Here is a 13,751-nt window from a genome sequence, read left to right as displayed (position 1 = left end):
CGCACACCTCCGTCTCCCGCCGCAGCAAACCGCGGCAAGCATCCCCCATCAAACCCATTCCATCCCATCCCACCACCTTCCCACCCTCGCCTCCCCAACCCCCCAATCCAACCACCCACACTCTTTCACCCCACCCCACCCACCATATTATGTCTTCATCCAAGAAATCCTCCTCCTCATCCTCCCGCAAATCACGCAGCCACGACCCCATCTACGAGAGCGGTTACAGCAGCAGCAGCAGCAGATCCTACGGCACGACGTATAGCAGCATGTCGCCTTTCTGGACGATTGGCACGCTGCTGGGGGCGAGCAGTGTGGCGCTGGGTGCGTTTGGGGCGCATGGGTTGAAGACGCGGATTAGGGATCCGGGGGCGTTGGCGAATTGGGGGACTGCGGCGAATTATCAGGTATGTGTGTTGTTCTTTGAGAGAGAGAGAGAGAGAGAGAGAGAGAGAGAGAGTGGTTTGATGTATGGGATGGGCATGTGTTGCGGAAGTCGAGAGTGGTTTGTGGATCTGCGTCACCGCAAGGTGCATCTAGGCGCAAGATTTGCCCCTCCTCGCATTGGACACCGCATCTCCTGCCATCATTGTCGATTATGGATCTATGCTAACAATGGACATGACAGCTCGTCCACTCCGTCGTCCTGACCATGACATCCGTTGTCGCGCCGCAAAACAAAATCGCCATGGCCCTATTCACCGCTGGCATGACTATGTTCTCTGGAAGCATATACCTGCTTGTGTTGGATGCGAAGAAGTACAAGCAACTGGGGCCTGTCACGCCAATTGGTGGCGCTTGCCTTATTGCTGGCTGGCTGGCGCTGGCCGCGAGGGGAAAGATGGTCAGACTGCCTAGAAGCGCGTGATGGATGAAGACAAAGGATTGATGGACTGGGGAATGGACAGTTGTACATACAGTCGAACAAAGCCTGCAGGTCTGGCATATCATGGGATGCATGAGATACTTGGTTATGAGCATGATAAATGACAACAAATTGCTTCTGGCAAACTCCACACCGACGCAAATCCTTCACCGCGAAACAGCTCTTCACAAAACACATCGTGAGATGAAAATAGCTACACCGGTCCTTACGCGCCACCGCACCGCGCCCACTCGCGGATGACTAGTTTCCGATCAAGATCTTTAGCTTCCATGACTCGAGACGAGCCGCACCCCACATCCGCAAGCCTAGAACATCATCGTCAACGTCCATCCCAACCACCTATGTGCTGGCGTCCCGCTCTGCTTTTCTTTGTCACATGTTTCGTATCCAAAACTGTAGTCTGGCACCGAATAATCGTTATGGCCCCCAAAAAGTTCCCAATATGACACGCTCCGGCACTTTCCCCCACTTAGACATGTAGCGTGTGCCGCAGGAAGCGGCTGCATGGCATAGCGGCTTTCTACCTTGTAAGAGAAGAGAACCCTGGAACTAGGGTAAAAGCAATATCGTTCCATGCGAAAGTATCGTTCTCTTCCTCACATTGTTGTACACCATGGATGCAACGAGCATTGAGACACCATCTACAACATGGCTGCCATCAGCGCGTCATATACTCGGTCTCGCAGGCCTCTGGCTAGTGTTCAAAGTGCTAGAAGCTATCTACAATATCTCGCCCCTCCACCCGCTGAGCTCGATCCCTGGGCCAAGACTGGCGGCTGCGACGTACTTGCCTGAGTTTTACCACGATGTGGTCAAGTTTGGATGTTATACGAAGGAGATCAGTAAAATGCATAGAGTTTATGGTGAGCTCATCACTAGCTATCCCAGACCAACTCGCAAGCTAATCAATGACATCTCTACCAGGCCCCATCGTGCGAATCAACCCCAACGAAGTCCACTGCGACGACATCCGCTTCGCAGACGAAATATATGCAACCGGTAGCCGAAAACGCGATAAGCCAAAGCACCAAGTCAACGGCTCTTCGTAAGTCACTAATTCTACAACACACCAGCCATATAGTCTCACTAACCTCTCCCAGTATCTCACTATCCGGCTTCGGCACCATCAACCACGACCTCCACCGCCTCCGGCGCGTCCCCCTAGCAAAATTCTTCTCCAGAGCCATGATCACACGGCTCGAACCCGAAATCCACAGCCTAGTCCAACAGCTCTGCGACAAACTACTACGGCAATCCGGCGGCAACAACGAACCCTTCGACATCGCCATGGCATACAGCTGCTTCACCTCCGACGCCATCTCCAGCTACAGTTTCGGCGAAAGCTTTGGGTTTCTCGATCAAGAAGGGTGGTACCCGAATTTCCGAGAGCCAACAGCCGCAGTCCTTAGACCCGTTTTCGTGTTTCGGTTTTTTCCTTGGACGAGTAAGAGTGCGGCGCTCGCGACGACTTTTATTGATTATTTGCCTAAGGATATTGCGTTGATGGTAAATACTTTGCAGGTTGATTTGCCTAATAGAGTGCTCAAGGCTAAGGCGGATCTGGACGCAGGCATAACGTACGACCGACCGACGATCTTTGCTTCGCTCCTACAGTCCGATCTCGGTGCCGGGGATAAGGGCGTGGTGCGCCTAGTCCACGAGGCACAAGCTGTATTGGGTGCCGGCACAGAGACCACGAGCTGGGCCTTGGCCGTGATGACATACCATCTCTTGACCAACCCCCAAATCCTCGCTAAACTGACCCAAGAACTGCAAACCGTTGTAGAAGACCCGCTAAACCTCCCTGGGTGGACTGTTCTGGAATCACTACCTTACCTCGGCGCTGTCATCCAAGAAGGACTGAGACTATCTTATGGTGTTTCTAGTCGTACAGCCCGTATTCCCACGGAGGAAACACTGCTGTACCGTGGCGAGTGGAATAAGAAGCCTGTTGAATACGTCCTTCCCAAGGGGTATGCGATCGGCATGTCGTCGTACGTTACACATCACGATGAACGCGCTTTTCCTGACTCGTATGCTTTTGCGCCGGAGCGGTGGTTGGATGCGGATAATCAGAGGAGGAAAGAGCCGGAGCGCAGTATACTTTCTTGGTCGAAGGGGAGTCGCTCTTGTTTGGGGAAGAAGTAAGTGGATTGTGTTTATCCTGAGTTGGATATGGAGGACTAACATGAATCTTGTAGTTTGGCTTTGTGTGAGCTCAATCTGTGTCTCGCTGCGACGGTGCTGCGTGTGATACCGAAGATGCGTTTGTTTGATACGACGGAAGAGGATGTGGCGTATGATCATGATATGTTTGTGCCGATGACGAAGGATCATAAAGGTGTAAGGGTTACAATCGAGTAGTGTAATAAGAAGGCACTCTATAATCTAAATGAGTTCAAACACTTGACGCACGCGGCAAGAATTCCTGTTCTTTGTCCATTATCAGATTCCGGATATCGCTTTTGATTTGTGGTATCTCATAAAGAAAATAATCTTTTGCGCCATATATGCGTTCTCCTCTTCTTTTCTCCACACAAAACACGCGCTCTGGCTCTCTCCGATGCCTTCTACAAATACTCCTTCTTTCGTCCCGTCCTCGTGTATTGGTTGAGATGCCACTCCACATCCCCCTCCTTATTATCCAACGTCCCCGCCCTAATCTCAAACAACCTCATGCTCATCCGGGGTCCCACCTCGGCCAGCTCCACAGACTGGTACCCTGTCTTGACAAAAACATGGTGCCGGACTTCAATCGTATCCTCGATGTTCTTAAACGTGACGACGCGGTTGCCAACTTTGGCTGTGGCTTCGCGGGGCGGGAAAAGGTGTTTCAGGATCTGAACGCAGCGTTCTCCGAGTTTGGTAGAGAAGCCTTCGAAGATTAGGTGGGGGTAGGATTCGGAGACTGTGCCACGGGAGGCGTTGGGGATGTCGGCGCGGAGGACTACGTTGCTGGGGTTATGTTAGTAGGTGTTGTTTGGAGGGGTGGGATATGGCTTACTGTAATGAGAAGCTGGCGGTGGGGCCGTGGGGGAAATGCGATACTGTCAAGGCAGTGGGTGTTCCTCTGTGCTCGTGAAGAAGGACGATGTCGCTGAGACCACCTGATTTGGCGCTTTCGACGAGGTTTGGTAGGACCATGTTTCCGCGGTTCAATCGTATCGACGTAGGTAGCAGTAATCTGATTTCCTTGGCGAACGTCCCCAATCTACTTGATGGATCTATCCAAGCGTTAGCATGTAGCTCTGCCTTCCAATCTTGCCCAGGCTTTTGTACCTCTCGAAGTTGTGACCAATATCCTGGGATCCACCACACCCGACAGCTGCGCATATTCGTCGTCCAGCCCTAGCTCCTCCTCCGCGGTTCTATCCGCTCTGCTCTCATCGTACTTGAAATCCTGTCGTAGGTTCTGGTCGTTGGCGACATCTTTTGACAGTGGCTTGCCGCTGGCGAGGGAAGCTTTCAGCGCTGCTCTTTTGGAGGCGAGTTCGGCGTCGCGGAGGGTGAGCGCGCGGCGGTAGAGGTAGTCGCGACGTTCTCGGGCTTGTTTGCGGATCATGTTGGCGGTGTGTGGTGTGGATTGGGAGGGTTACTTGAGGCGCATGTAGAAGTTGGAAAGTTCGCGACCGGGCGACGAAAAGAAAAGTGGGTCGCGCGGATTATCGATAAGATCACGCCAATGTGAATGCCCCGGACTCCCGATTTCACTCAGAGACATCAGTTCTCATCATGCCGTAATTCGTTCTCAGAACGTACATTTGGTACCTTCAACATATGATTCAACTATGTACAAGAATGTAACAATCCACGCGTCCCTTCTCCGGCCCGATCCTATAATCCTTTCCCCCGCCATGAAGCTCTTTCAGTACCATATATGTCCTGAACGAAGGATCACTTGCAGACCCAATCTCCGAAACATAAATCCACTTGAGATTTTACGCAATCATCTACCACGAAGTCCAGGGTTGATCCGCTGAGACCACGTCCACTACTACAGGTATGGTCAGCAAGCTGCGACATCAAGCCCATTCAAAGACCACACGTACCCTCGGAAAATTCACATACCATCAATCATCGCTCTTCTCTCACTTAGGCCCTGAAGCTCCGCCCTCTCCGCCTAGTCAGAGACTCAATCTCAGACTCCACATCCCAGCACTCGTAAAACGCAGCCCAGTCACCCACAAAGTCTCCGTCTACGGGGCCATAGTATTTGCCGATGGGATACCCAACGCCGCGGGTCGATTCGCTGTAGAAATTGCACGTGGTGCCTGAGTCTACGTGGTAGCTGACAGGTTGGATGTAGTAGCCGTCTGCTCTGTCCTGAGTGATGACGCGGACGTTGTTTTGGCCGGTGGTGTCGAGCATGTAGGTTTTGCCGTTGCAGTCGGTAACGTGGGCGACGGGGCTGAGGGGGGGTTAGTGAGTGAGGTTGAGGTCGAGCTGAGCTGAGATTTGGTACTTACGGAAGGGCCTCAGCAGCGATAGCGATGGAAGAGGTGAGCACTGAGGCGAAGATGAATAGGGTGGAGAACATCGTGGGGAACTGCATGGTGGACGAGCGATTCTTGGGTCTTCACTGCAGAAGAAGTACGGTGACTGTAAAGACGTTTATAACCAGATGCGTCAGGAAGACGATTCCCGTTGTACTACTACTCCACCGTTGCACAAAGTTCTCGACCGTGATAGCGCCTTCCCAACACAAGCCCGTTACCGTGGAACGCGAGATAAAGCAAACAACAAAAAAACAAAGAAAGCATCTTAGCGTGCTCTGGAAGCTACAACGCGTCCTCCATGTAGCTAGTTCGCTGCATGGACTGTATGTATTCGGCAAGCTTGGAAAGTTCCCAACGCTACACACCCCAACATATGTAGCATGCGCGCGCTAGTATTCAGCCCTTCAGCCTTGAGTGAGGGGTCCAGGCGAGCAGCTGTAGTAGTTGGGCGCCTTCTTCCAACGCCGCTCTTCCTTGGTTAGAAGCCCGCTGCAGCGCGAGAACTGGTCGATGTGTTCGTCTCCGCCGTTGTTGCATGTGCCCGAGTCGACGGCGCTGGGATGAATCAGTATACACGTGTATGTTGTTTTGATTTCGCGCCACCTACTAGTACAAGTAACAGTCGCAGTTGAAGGCCTTGAATCCGGTGATCTCCTTGTAGTCTTTGACGGGAATACAGCCACCCCATTCAAGACGCTGGTGTACTTTGTTTCCAATCCAGGTCTCGGCGCAGATATCTCCTTGGGTGTGACATTCGTCACTTGCGGCGAAGACGCTAGGGCTCGGTGGGGAGGATCGAGGGGCGGCAAGAGCGAGTGCAAGGAAGCCGAATAGGCTGAGGAAGGAGTAAAAGTGATACATGTTGTCGGGGTTGTCCGGAGTGAGTTGTAAGAAGGTGACGAGTTCTGTCGGGAGGTTTTGAATTCTGTCAGCAGGAGCAAGAGTCGATCCGCGACTTCTTATATCAACATCCGGGAATGCGCCAAGCCAGTGCGTGAATCACATGAGGAATGCGCGAACGCACCCGGTGAAGGCCCGGGCCGCGCCTCCCTCGCCGTGGGTCCAAATTGTGCGGGGAACTACAGATTCGCTCTTGTGAAGGGTTGATCAACGCTCGCGTACATGCAGGTATATTGCCAGCTCATCAATCGACGCACCCGTGTGGCGTATCTGGGGGCCGATACACCTCTTCGAACGTCTGCTCCAACCACTTCAAACCCCACTCGTATCGGGGTCTTTGAGAATACCGTGCCGCAACGATGGATCTTTACCGGCGATTGAGTGGAGCGTGAATGGGTTCGCAGTCTGTCCTCTTGTTGCGCGTGCGGATAATAACACGATGAAGGTGCCAGGCTGCCGCATTACGAGTCGATTCTAAGTGATCCAGGCTTATGTATCAGTCACGCGCGTGCGTGTAGTCCGAGGCCATGAAGAAAGTGACGTTTTATTTTGCTGAGTGAAACATGATTTGGCCTACCAACGCCGTAAACATACATCATCGACAAGAAGCCACCACTACTGCTAGCACTGCCATGCTGATACGACACCCAGAGATGTGACGAGGGCTATTGACTCTGGCCATGTCCGAGTCCGCTATGATGCAATCAACCCAAGGTCGCGCACTTGTACCATTTGGGATTGGGATCCTCGAAGCAAGGTTCTTCGCCAGGCTCTCCAGTCGGTCCCTCATACATCGGTGGATCGGTAGCTCCTTTGCAGTCGTCCTCGCTCCTACGCGGTAGTTGTCAGCTACTGTTATGGTTCTGCAAATACACGAGTGCAAACAGCATGTAGCCGCCAGGCATGGTCATGGTCCTGCCAATATGCAAGGTCGAACAGTATGTGTCCCTCAGGGTACCTACAGGTGAAATGAACATTCACAGCCCCCAAACAAGCTATAGGCGTAGGCGTCTTGAAATCCCGGGATCGTCTCATTGTAGTAGATTGCTGTACACTCAGCCTGAGCTGGAGGGTATGCTGAGATACCGGCATATGCGCTACTGTTTCGAATGGTAAGAACGTAACCGCAGTTGTATGGCTCGCCGTAGAGTTCTGGAGTAGTTGATACAGGAGCTGAAAGTGTGGTGGGCAAGCTGTAGAGCAAGCTTGTGAGGAAGGTGGCAAGATACATCTTGGATTTTGGTGAGTTTCGCTCGGATGGAGACAGGATATAGATATGTTGCTGTTTTGAAGCCGGGTCGGTATGTAGAGTGAAGGAGTTTTGAACAAGTTATTCAAGTGGCTTCGAGATATCTTTGTTGAATAGGCTTTATGTGCTTGCTTGCTGTGTGCCTTAGCAGAGAGGATGTGAAGCAGGTCTAAATACCACATGTGAATCGCGATGAGCTCATGTCACCATCTTCGCCAGTAGTAACCGAGCTGTCAAAATGCAAGATCCCGTCATCAGCATGGCTTTGGTACTCCCTCCCTTGCCTATCATGGACGTTGAGCGTCGCACACATATACCGATTCCATGTCACCTTCGCCTTCTTGACGAATGCGCCCATGATGGTGCCCTATCAAGCACGATAAATACGATCAGGAGCCATATGCGCAATATGTCGGTCAAGCCGAGTTGACGTGTTCGGAAGTAGGAGCAGCCTGACCGCCGAACCGCGCCTCTACGGTGCGACGCTGGAATGTATTCGAGACAGTAGTAGCAGTAGTATGGCGCAATATCTGTGTCGATAACATAGCTTCGGTGTGCTTGGCGCGGTTTGCTACTTCATCTTTGCAGGATCGCGATCACCGATTGGATGTCGGCAGCGGTGAGTATAGCTAGAGGTGTTACTGCAACGGTATGACGAAAGAAAACGACGAGAAGTAGCGCTTGATGCAGTCGTACCAATCCTCTATACGGATGTATTACGAACAAGTTTAGCAGCATCAGTACGGATACGGCTGGAAACGAAAAGCGGTATGTTACAGTGTATGCCGTGTTCTAAATATCCAGGACATGGCGTCGAGAAGAGTGGACATGTGCCATCGCGCATGAACCATGAGCTCGTAGCCAGCAGGTAACATCCGGAAATAGTCCTGTATTTTAACAAATTCGTGGTAACTAACGCCGATCGATAACAAGAATGCAAGATAGTGCATACCTGTACGGCGGTACAGGCCACGAATGGCGAGCTTGCTTGTATCATGCTTCGGACGAAAACTTGATGCCGAGGAGATCGATTTGACGTGACGCGCGGATTTGACGGCATAGTAGAGGTGATCAGGAGACGTGGAAGAAAGACGCATCAATGTTGGAAGACGACAAAGAGGGGCGGCCTTAGCGTCCACGTGACAGCGCGAGATCTTGACGCGCCTGCATGTCGACAAAGAACCAACATTCCGAGACCACCTCCAAACCAATACCGATCATATCCCAAAATGAGCCGAGCAAGCATTGAGCAAGCCCTCACGGGCTTAGTACCCACATTGAGCGGCCCTCTGCCGCCGGAGTTGATAGAATTGGCGCTTTCTCTCCTCACGCGTTCGCGAAGTGTCGCGACATCTATGAAGCCAGATGAGGAGATCGCACGACCATACGCGTGTGCGCAATTAGCATGCGAGAGGTACAGAGAGCCCTTGACATAGTGAGACACGACATGCTGACATTCCAAGACTCAAGAAGCGTCTCAACCTCCCTACCATCGCATCACGACCGCCCTGTCCCCCGCGGATATACAAGAAACTATACAACTACCTCAGCAGCGCACTCCCCGACAGCACAACGCCTCGCGAGCCAACAACACCGAGCAAGCCAAAAGCCTCAGCCCCCGCATCAGCACGCAACACACCGAAGACACCTTTAAGCGCGAGGAAAACACCGAGAACCGCAAGGAGGCTTGACGACAACAATGGCGAAGCACCAGAATGGGTGATGCCTACGATACGCTCCCTGGCTAAAACGTTCGAATACACAAGTCTGATACCGCACGTATACACAGGCGTGGAATCCATCTACCCCCTCTTATCTCGCATGTCCGCCGCCGCTGCCGAAACACCCAGCAAGCGACCGAAACGAACCGCAGCCATCACTTCCTCATCGGGAGAAGTCAGCGACACGCGCGTACTAAGCCTGATTGTTGTAGTCTTCCTGCTCGTCTACTCGCGCATGAAAGACATCGACGTCTCCATACAACAATACAACGAGTGGCTAGCCAAAGCAGTGAAGGCCGTTCTGGTCCTCCCCGCTACAAAGGATGTCGAGGATGGCGAGCTACAAGCCAAGATCGAAGAGACGATGAAGATGGCGAAGGAAGAGGGGTGGCTGCAAATGCAGTGGTTCGATAGCGTGAAGCCGCAGGGCGATGGGGAGGAGATGGAAGGTGTAGAGATGGGCGACGCTGCTGCCGCGGCCAAGGCGAAGGGTATGGGGCTGAGATCTGGTGGGAGTGATTATATTGGGTTGGGGACGATGATGCAGGACGCTACTGACCATTTGGGGGAGCGCCAGCAGGAGGATTATATGAGGTGGAAGGAGGATATACTAGCGAGGGTGCGGGAAGTCGAGGGAGCTGCCTAGTGGCGGAATTCATGTATGCTACAACACGTTGCTAAATGTTGATAAGTGTATATTTGCCAAGGCAATGTACACTTCAACCTCAAAAATATGTTGTACAATACGACACGAATTGGCGACTATCCAGGATGACAGTGTCATACAGCAAGAGATTGCAACAAGTGCTATTAGAGTCTAAGGGTATCCGCACTATGTTCCACGTACATGTCTATTGACACAAAGCCGACCATCCCCCTCTAGCTATGCTCACCCTTCCACACGCAACACCCAGCTCTAGGCCATCATCGTATGCACGCGAACCAAATCTGTCCCGTTATTCCTGACACTGATGATGTTGGAGTAGATTCGCTCAGTCTGCCTCTTAGCAACAGCGTCCTCTTCACCGGGCTTCGTCACAACGTCCGGTGGTACATCTTCCATGATGAAGAACATGTGCAGAGTATCGTTGGGACGTTTACTCTTATACGGTTTTATCGTATCGGTCACAACTACCACATTGGTGATGCGTTTAATCCCGAGTTCGGCCTTGTGTGTTGCAAGGATATATGCAGCAGTCGCGCCGATAGGGGAGCCTGGAGGTAGTCAGTATGGTTTTAATTTACAGCCGCGACCTGAAATCTAGGCCGGGAGGACGTTAAGAATATCTTGGACGTCAAAGACACTCTTCGAGGGGCAATGTATGCTGCAAAAAGTAATCAACTTACCAACTAGGGCCCGGAATTCATCAGTCCCAAGAGAGAAAACGTCACCCGGCCATACCGATAACTGTACTTTACCCACGTTCTTTAACGCCCGAGCAACCAGAAGAGTAGTATCCGTGTTGATGACTTGTTGAGCGCCGTAGACGCGGAAGTTCTTGACATCAGGGTTATCACGAACCCAATATCCCCAGAAGACGTCAGACGCGGACTGGAGTTCAGGAAGCTCTCCAGGGTTTGCTTGTCGACCCCATGCTCCCGGCATCGTAACAGCATGGCGTGGACTCTCGATGTTCTGAGCCATCATGCCTCCGCCGTGGTTGACAGCGAATTTATAGTATGCGCCTGTTGCCTGGACCGTATTAGCTACGTGCTTTGACAATTGAAGGAATGCCTGTTTCATAATAGTCCGTGACGACTTTGCGTGCTGTCAGTTTGGAAGTGACATACCGTATACTCCCTGCCCCCAACGTAATACTTCTGGTCTTTGACATCCTTCATTTCGCCATCTTCATCCTCCGAGTCTTGAGACCTTTCGTCGTAGTGTTGAAGATAGTAACAGTCATTGGCCCCCTCTTGAGGTTGGCCAGATTCTTCATACATGGATCGTGGGTCTAGATTGAGGCCTTCAAATGCCTCTTTGAGCCCCAGCTTTGTGAACTCGCACTCCCAACCCTTGTCCATGTCTCCTTCGCGCCAGCCCCATAACTTGAGCTCAGCTCTGAGATCGCCGGTCCACCTGCTCGCTGCAGAAGGCGGTTGTCTAGTATCTTGGGAGAGCCATCCAGCGCCTCTATCAGTAGCCTCCATGAGACACATCAAGCGATTTCCCTTCTCCAGGTACTTGTCCCATAGAGCTTTGGTAGCATACGCGCCTTTATTGAAGTCATCGGGGCCTCGAGCGTCAAGGGTAGGACTAAACTGGAGAGCATCGAAGTCAAGAGGACTGAATCGGGGAGGAACCTTTGAGGAGTCGACACCGAAGACTTTGGTAACAACAGGACTATCAACATGTCTACCGATCGCCGAGGCAGCGAGTGCGATAGTGCTGGCTAGAGTGATTCGCAGCCTCATAACTAGGAATTACAAGGTGAGTGGTGGGGGGTTATCAAAGACTGGGCAGTGAGGGGTAGACAAGGTAAGAGTGTGTGTCGCTAGGTATACGCTAACCGCACCCATCGGTCAAGTGAGTGAATGGATCATGAGCAGGTGAGAGAACAGATCGCTTTGCTGACGCAAGACTGTGAAACCAGGTTAATGGTCAGATATGACATGATTGAAGCGTTGCGGTCATCATGTCCTAAAACAGATACATCACAATAGAATCCCCCGGAACTACACCCACGAACCTAATGTCGCTGCTACGCCTCACTCCTTATACAACTCCGCCGTCCTCACCCTCCCCTCCTCCAACACCGCTTTGACCATCTCCCCGTCCCTCGGAACAAGCTTAACGCCAAAGTCCCTCGGTATAGCCACCAGCGCACTCTTAATAGCATTGTAATCCACGTAATCCGTATTCGGCGGATTCGTCACACTAGCCTCGATCCTATACAGACTGAGCAAACGAAACAGCGCAGCGTAGATGAGTTTGCTTGCTATCAAAGCACCGGGACAGGATCGGGAGCCAGCGCCGAAGGAGAGGTGAGGGGGGTTCGCGTGGGGAGTCGGTGTGTGGAGGGAAGATGGGGTGGTGGGAGGTGTGAGCCAGCGTTCGGGGTTGAAGGTTGCGGCGGTGGGACCGAAGTAGTCTGTGTCTGTGGGATGTCAGTCTTCTGTGAAAGGAGTATGGGTTTAGTGCAGTGGAACAGAGGCTTACCGTGATTTCCAGCTTGAGCGTTGATCAATACCATCGTCCCTTTTGGTATGACCGCATCGCCCCACCTGACCTCGCTCATCGTCTTACGCGGTAGGCTCATGTTACTGACTGTGTAGTATCGTCCAGCTTCCTTCACAATCGCGTTCAGATAGGGCACAGTTTCCTTCTCAAAGTCCGTTGCCCAGGCTTCCTTCAACGCTGCGTCGTCCGGATACATTTTGCGTATCTCCGCATAAGCGCGTTCTTGGAAGATATGGCCTTCGGGTGTAGACAAAGAACCGATGCAGGAGACTAGCGTACCGGGTATGGTTTCGAAGCCGCCGGAGACGAGGGATAGACAGATCGAACTCACTTCGACACCTGTGAGGCGGGTTTCTTCGTCTTTGAGGATGGCGGCGCTGATGCACGGCTTCTCCGTCCCGTTCTTGATCATCTCGCGGACCTTGTCTAGAAGCTCGTTGAGGTACTTGTCTCGTCGCTCGCGTAGTTCTTTCGAGCGCCGGTTCTTTTCGTTGTTGGGCAGGTATCGCAGAATGGGGACGTAGTCTTGATAGTTCTCCGAAGCGGAGCGGAGGAGCGAAATAGCTGACCCGACTTCGAGGATCTCGCGGAGAAGATCGTCGTAGACTGCGTCCATGCGAATGCCGTAGCATAACGTGAGCGTTGTGTTCAGGGCGTAGCGCTGGATGTACGGTCGGATGCTGACTTCAACTTCCCCACTTTTGCTGTCGCGGCAGAGATCGCGGGCAATGCAATATGATTCCAGGTCGAACATGTCGTAGTAATTCTTCATCATGCCTTTACTCAAGGTAGTCGATGCGGCCTTGCGCTTGTTACGACAGCTCTCGTCCCATGGTGAGCTTCCGATAGTGAATCCTTGTGTCGATGAGATCAAGCCATGGAAGGTATACAGTTTCGGCCGATCGATAAGTCCCTGTGAGTTTGATACCAGAATCTTCTTGCAATCTTCGAAGGAGTTGACGATCACAGCACGCGTGTTGCCAAGTCGAATCTGGAAGACCGAGTCGCCATACTGCCGCCACCACTTCTCGCACACTGTCGCATGGTCGTCGCCGAGCTGGGTGAGGTGACCTGTAATTGGAAGAGCACCTGGTATCTCCGGTATACCGCGTATGTATGGGATGTCGGTGCGACTCAGTACCTAAGTGACTGTCAACATTGCTGATCATAGCTGGGTTCAGATGAAACAAATACCTTGTACGTTACAAAAACAATAGCTGCAACAATTGATACCACTACTAGATGACCAGAAGGCATATACCTAGCATGGGGTACGATATCCGGCAGATGCTCCATATTAGAACTCGGTACCACTAAT

At 52.1% G+C, this 13,751-nt stretch overlaps 7 protein-coding genes across 7 annotated transcripts; 2 read left to right on the top strand and 5 right to left on the bottom strand.

Annotated features, from left to right (window-relative positions):
• Positions 1 to 1,499: 1,499 nt before the first annotated feature.
• J4E79_005258 (uncharacterized protein) lies at positions 1,500 to 3,034 on the top strand (the record flags this gene model as incomplete). The annotated part of the gene is made up of 3 exons (XM_049354136.1): positions 1,500 to 1,749; positions 1,811 to 1,931; positions 1,987 to 3,034. 3 exons carry the CDS (start codon positions 1,500 to 1,502, stop codon positions 3,032 to 3,034), a joined length of 1,419 nt encoding a protein of 472 aa, XP_049211756.1.
• A 422-nt stretch (positions 3,035 to 3,456) lies between these two features.
• On the bottom strand, positions 3,457 to 4,448 carry J4E79_005257 (uncharacterized protein; the record flags this gene model as incomplete). The annotated part of the gene is made up of 3 exons (XM_049354135.1): positions 3,457 to 3,841; positions 3,891 to 4,110; positions 4,166 to 4,448. 3 exons carry the CDS (start codon positions 4,446 to 4,448, stop codon positions 3,457 to 3,459), a joined length of 888 nt encoding a protein of 295 aa, XP_049211755.1.
• A 530-nt stretch (positions 4,449 to 4,978) lies between these two features.
• J4E79_005256 (uncharacterized protein) lies at positions 4,979 to 5,438 on the bottom strand (the record flags this gene model as incomplete). Its single annotated transcript, XM_049354134.1, has 2 exons — positions 4,979 to 5,294; positions 5,353 to 5,438. 2 exons carry the CDS (start codon positions 5,436 to 5,438, stop codon positions 4,979 to 4,981), a joined length of 402 nt encoding a protein of 133 aa, XP_049211754.1.
• Positions 5,439 to 5,786: 348 nt separating this feature from the next.
• On the bottom strand, positions 5,787 to 6,243 carry J4E79_005255 (uncharacterized protein; the record flags this gene model as incomplete). The annotated part of the gene is made up of 2 exons (XM_049354133.1): positions 5,787 to 5,937; positions 5,990 to 6,243. 2 exons carry the CDS (start codon positions 6,241 to 6,243, stop codon positions 5,787 to 5,789), a joined length of 405 nt encoding a protein of 134 aa, XP_049211753.1.
• A 2,517-nt stretch (positions 6,244 to 8,760) lies between these two features.
• J4E79_005254 (uncharacterized protein) lies at positions 8,761 to 9,898 on the top strand (the record flags this gene model as incomplete). Its single annotated transcript, XM_049354132.1, has 2 exons — positions 8,761 to 8,945; positions 8,995 to 9,898. 2 exons carry the CDS (start codon positions 8,761 to 8,763, stop codon positions 9,896 to 9,898), a joined length of 1,089 nt encoding a protein of 362 aa, XP_049211752.1.
• Positions 9,899 to 10,168: 270 nt separating this feature from the next.
• J4E79_005253 (uncharacterized protein) lies at positions 10,169 to 11,667 on the bottom strand (the record flags this gene model as incomplete). Its single annotated transcript, XM_049354131.1, has 3 exons — positions 10,169 to 10,467; positions 10,600 to 10,945; positions 11,044 to 11,667. The coding sequence occupies 3 exons, from the start codon at positions 11,665 to 11,667 to the stop codon at positions 10,169 to 10,171; spliced, it is 1,269 nt and encodes a 422-aa protein (XP_049211751.1).
• A 294-nt stretch (positions 11,668 to 11,961) lies between these two features.
• Positions 11,962 to 13,729, bottom strand: J4E79_005252 (uncharacterized protein; the record flags this gene model as incomplete). Its single annotated transcript, XM_049354130.1, has 3 exons — positions 11,962 to 12,344; positions 12,413 to 13,574; positions 13,673 to 13,729. 3 exons carry the CDS (start codon positions 13,727 to 13,729, stop codon positions 11,962 to 11,964), a joined length of 1,602 nt encoding a protein of 533 aa, XP_049211750.1.
• Positions 13,730 to 13,751: the final 22 nt, after the last annotated feature.

Source organism: Alternaria viburni, assembly GCF_023758015.1.
Source record: "Alternaria viburni strain BMP 2772 chromosome Unknown scaffold_9, whole genome shotgun sequence".
NCBI lineage: Eukaryota > Fungi > Ascomycota > Dothideomycetes > Pleosporales > Pleosporaceae > Alternaria > Alternaria viburni.
The sequence above is the reverse complement of the archived record's forward strand: the minus strand, read 5'-3'. Positions and strand labels throughout refer to the sequence as shown.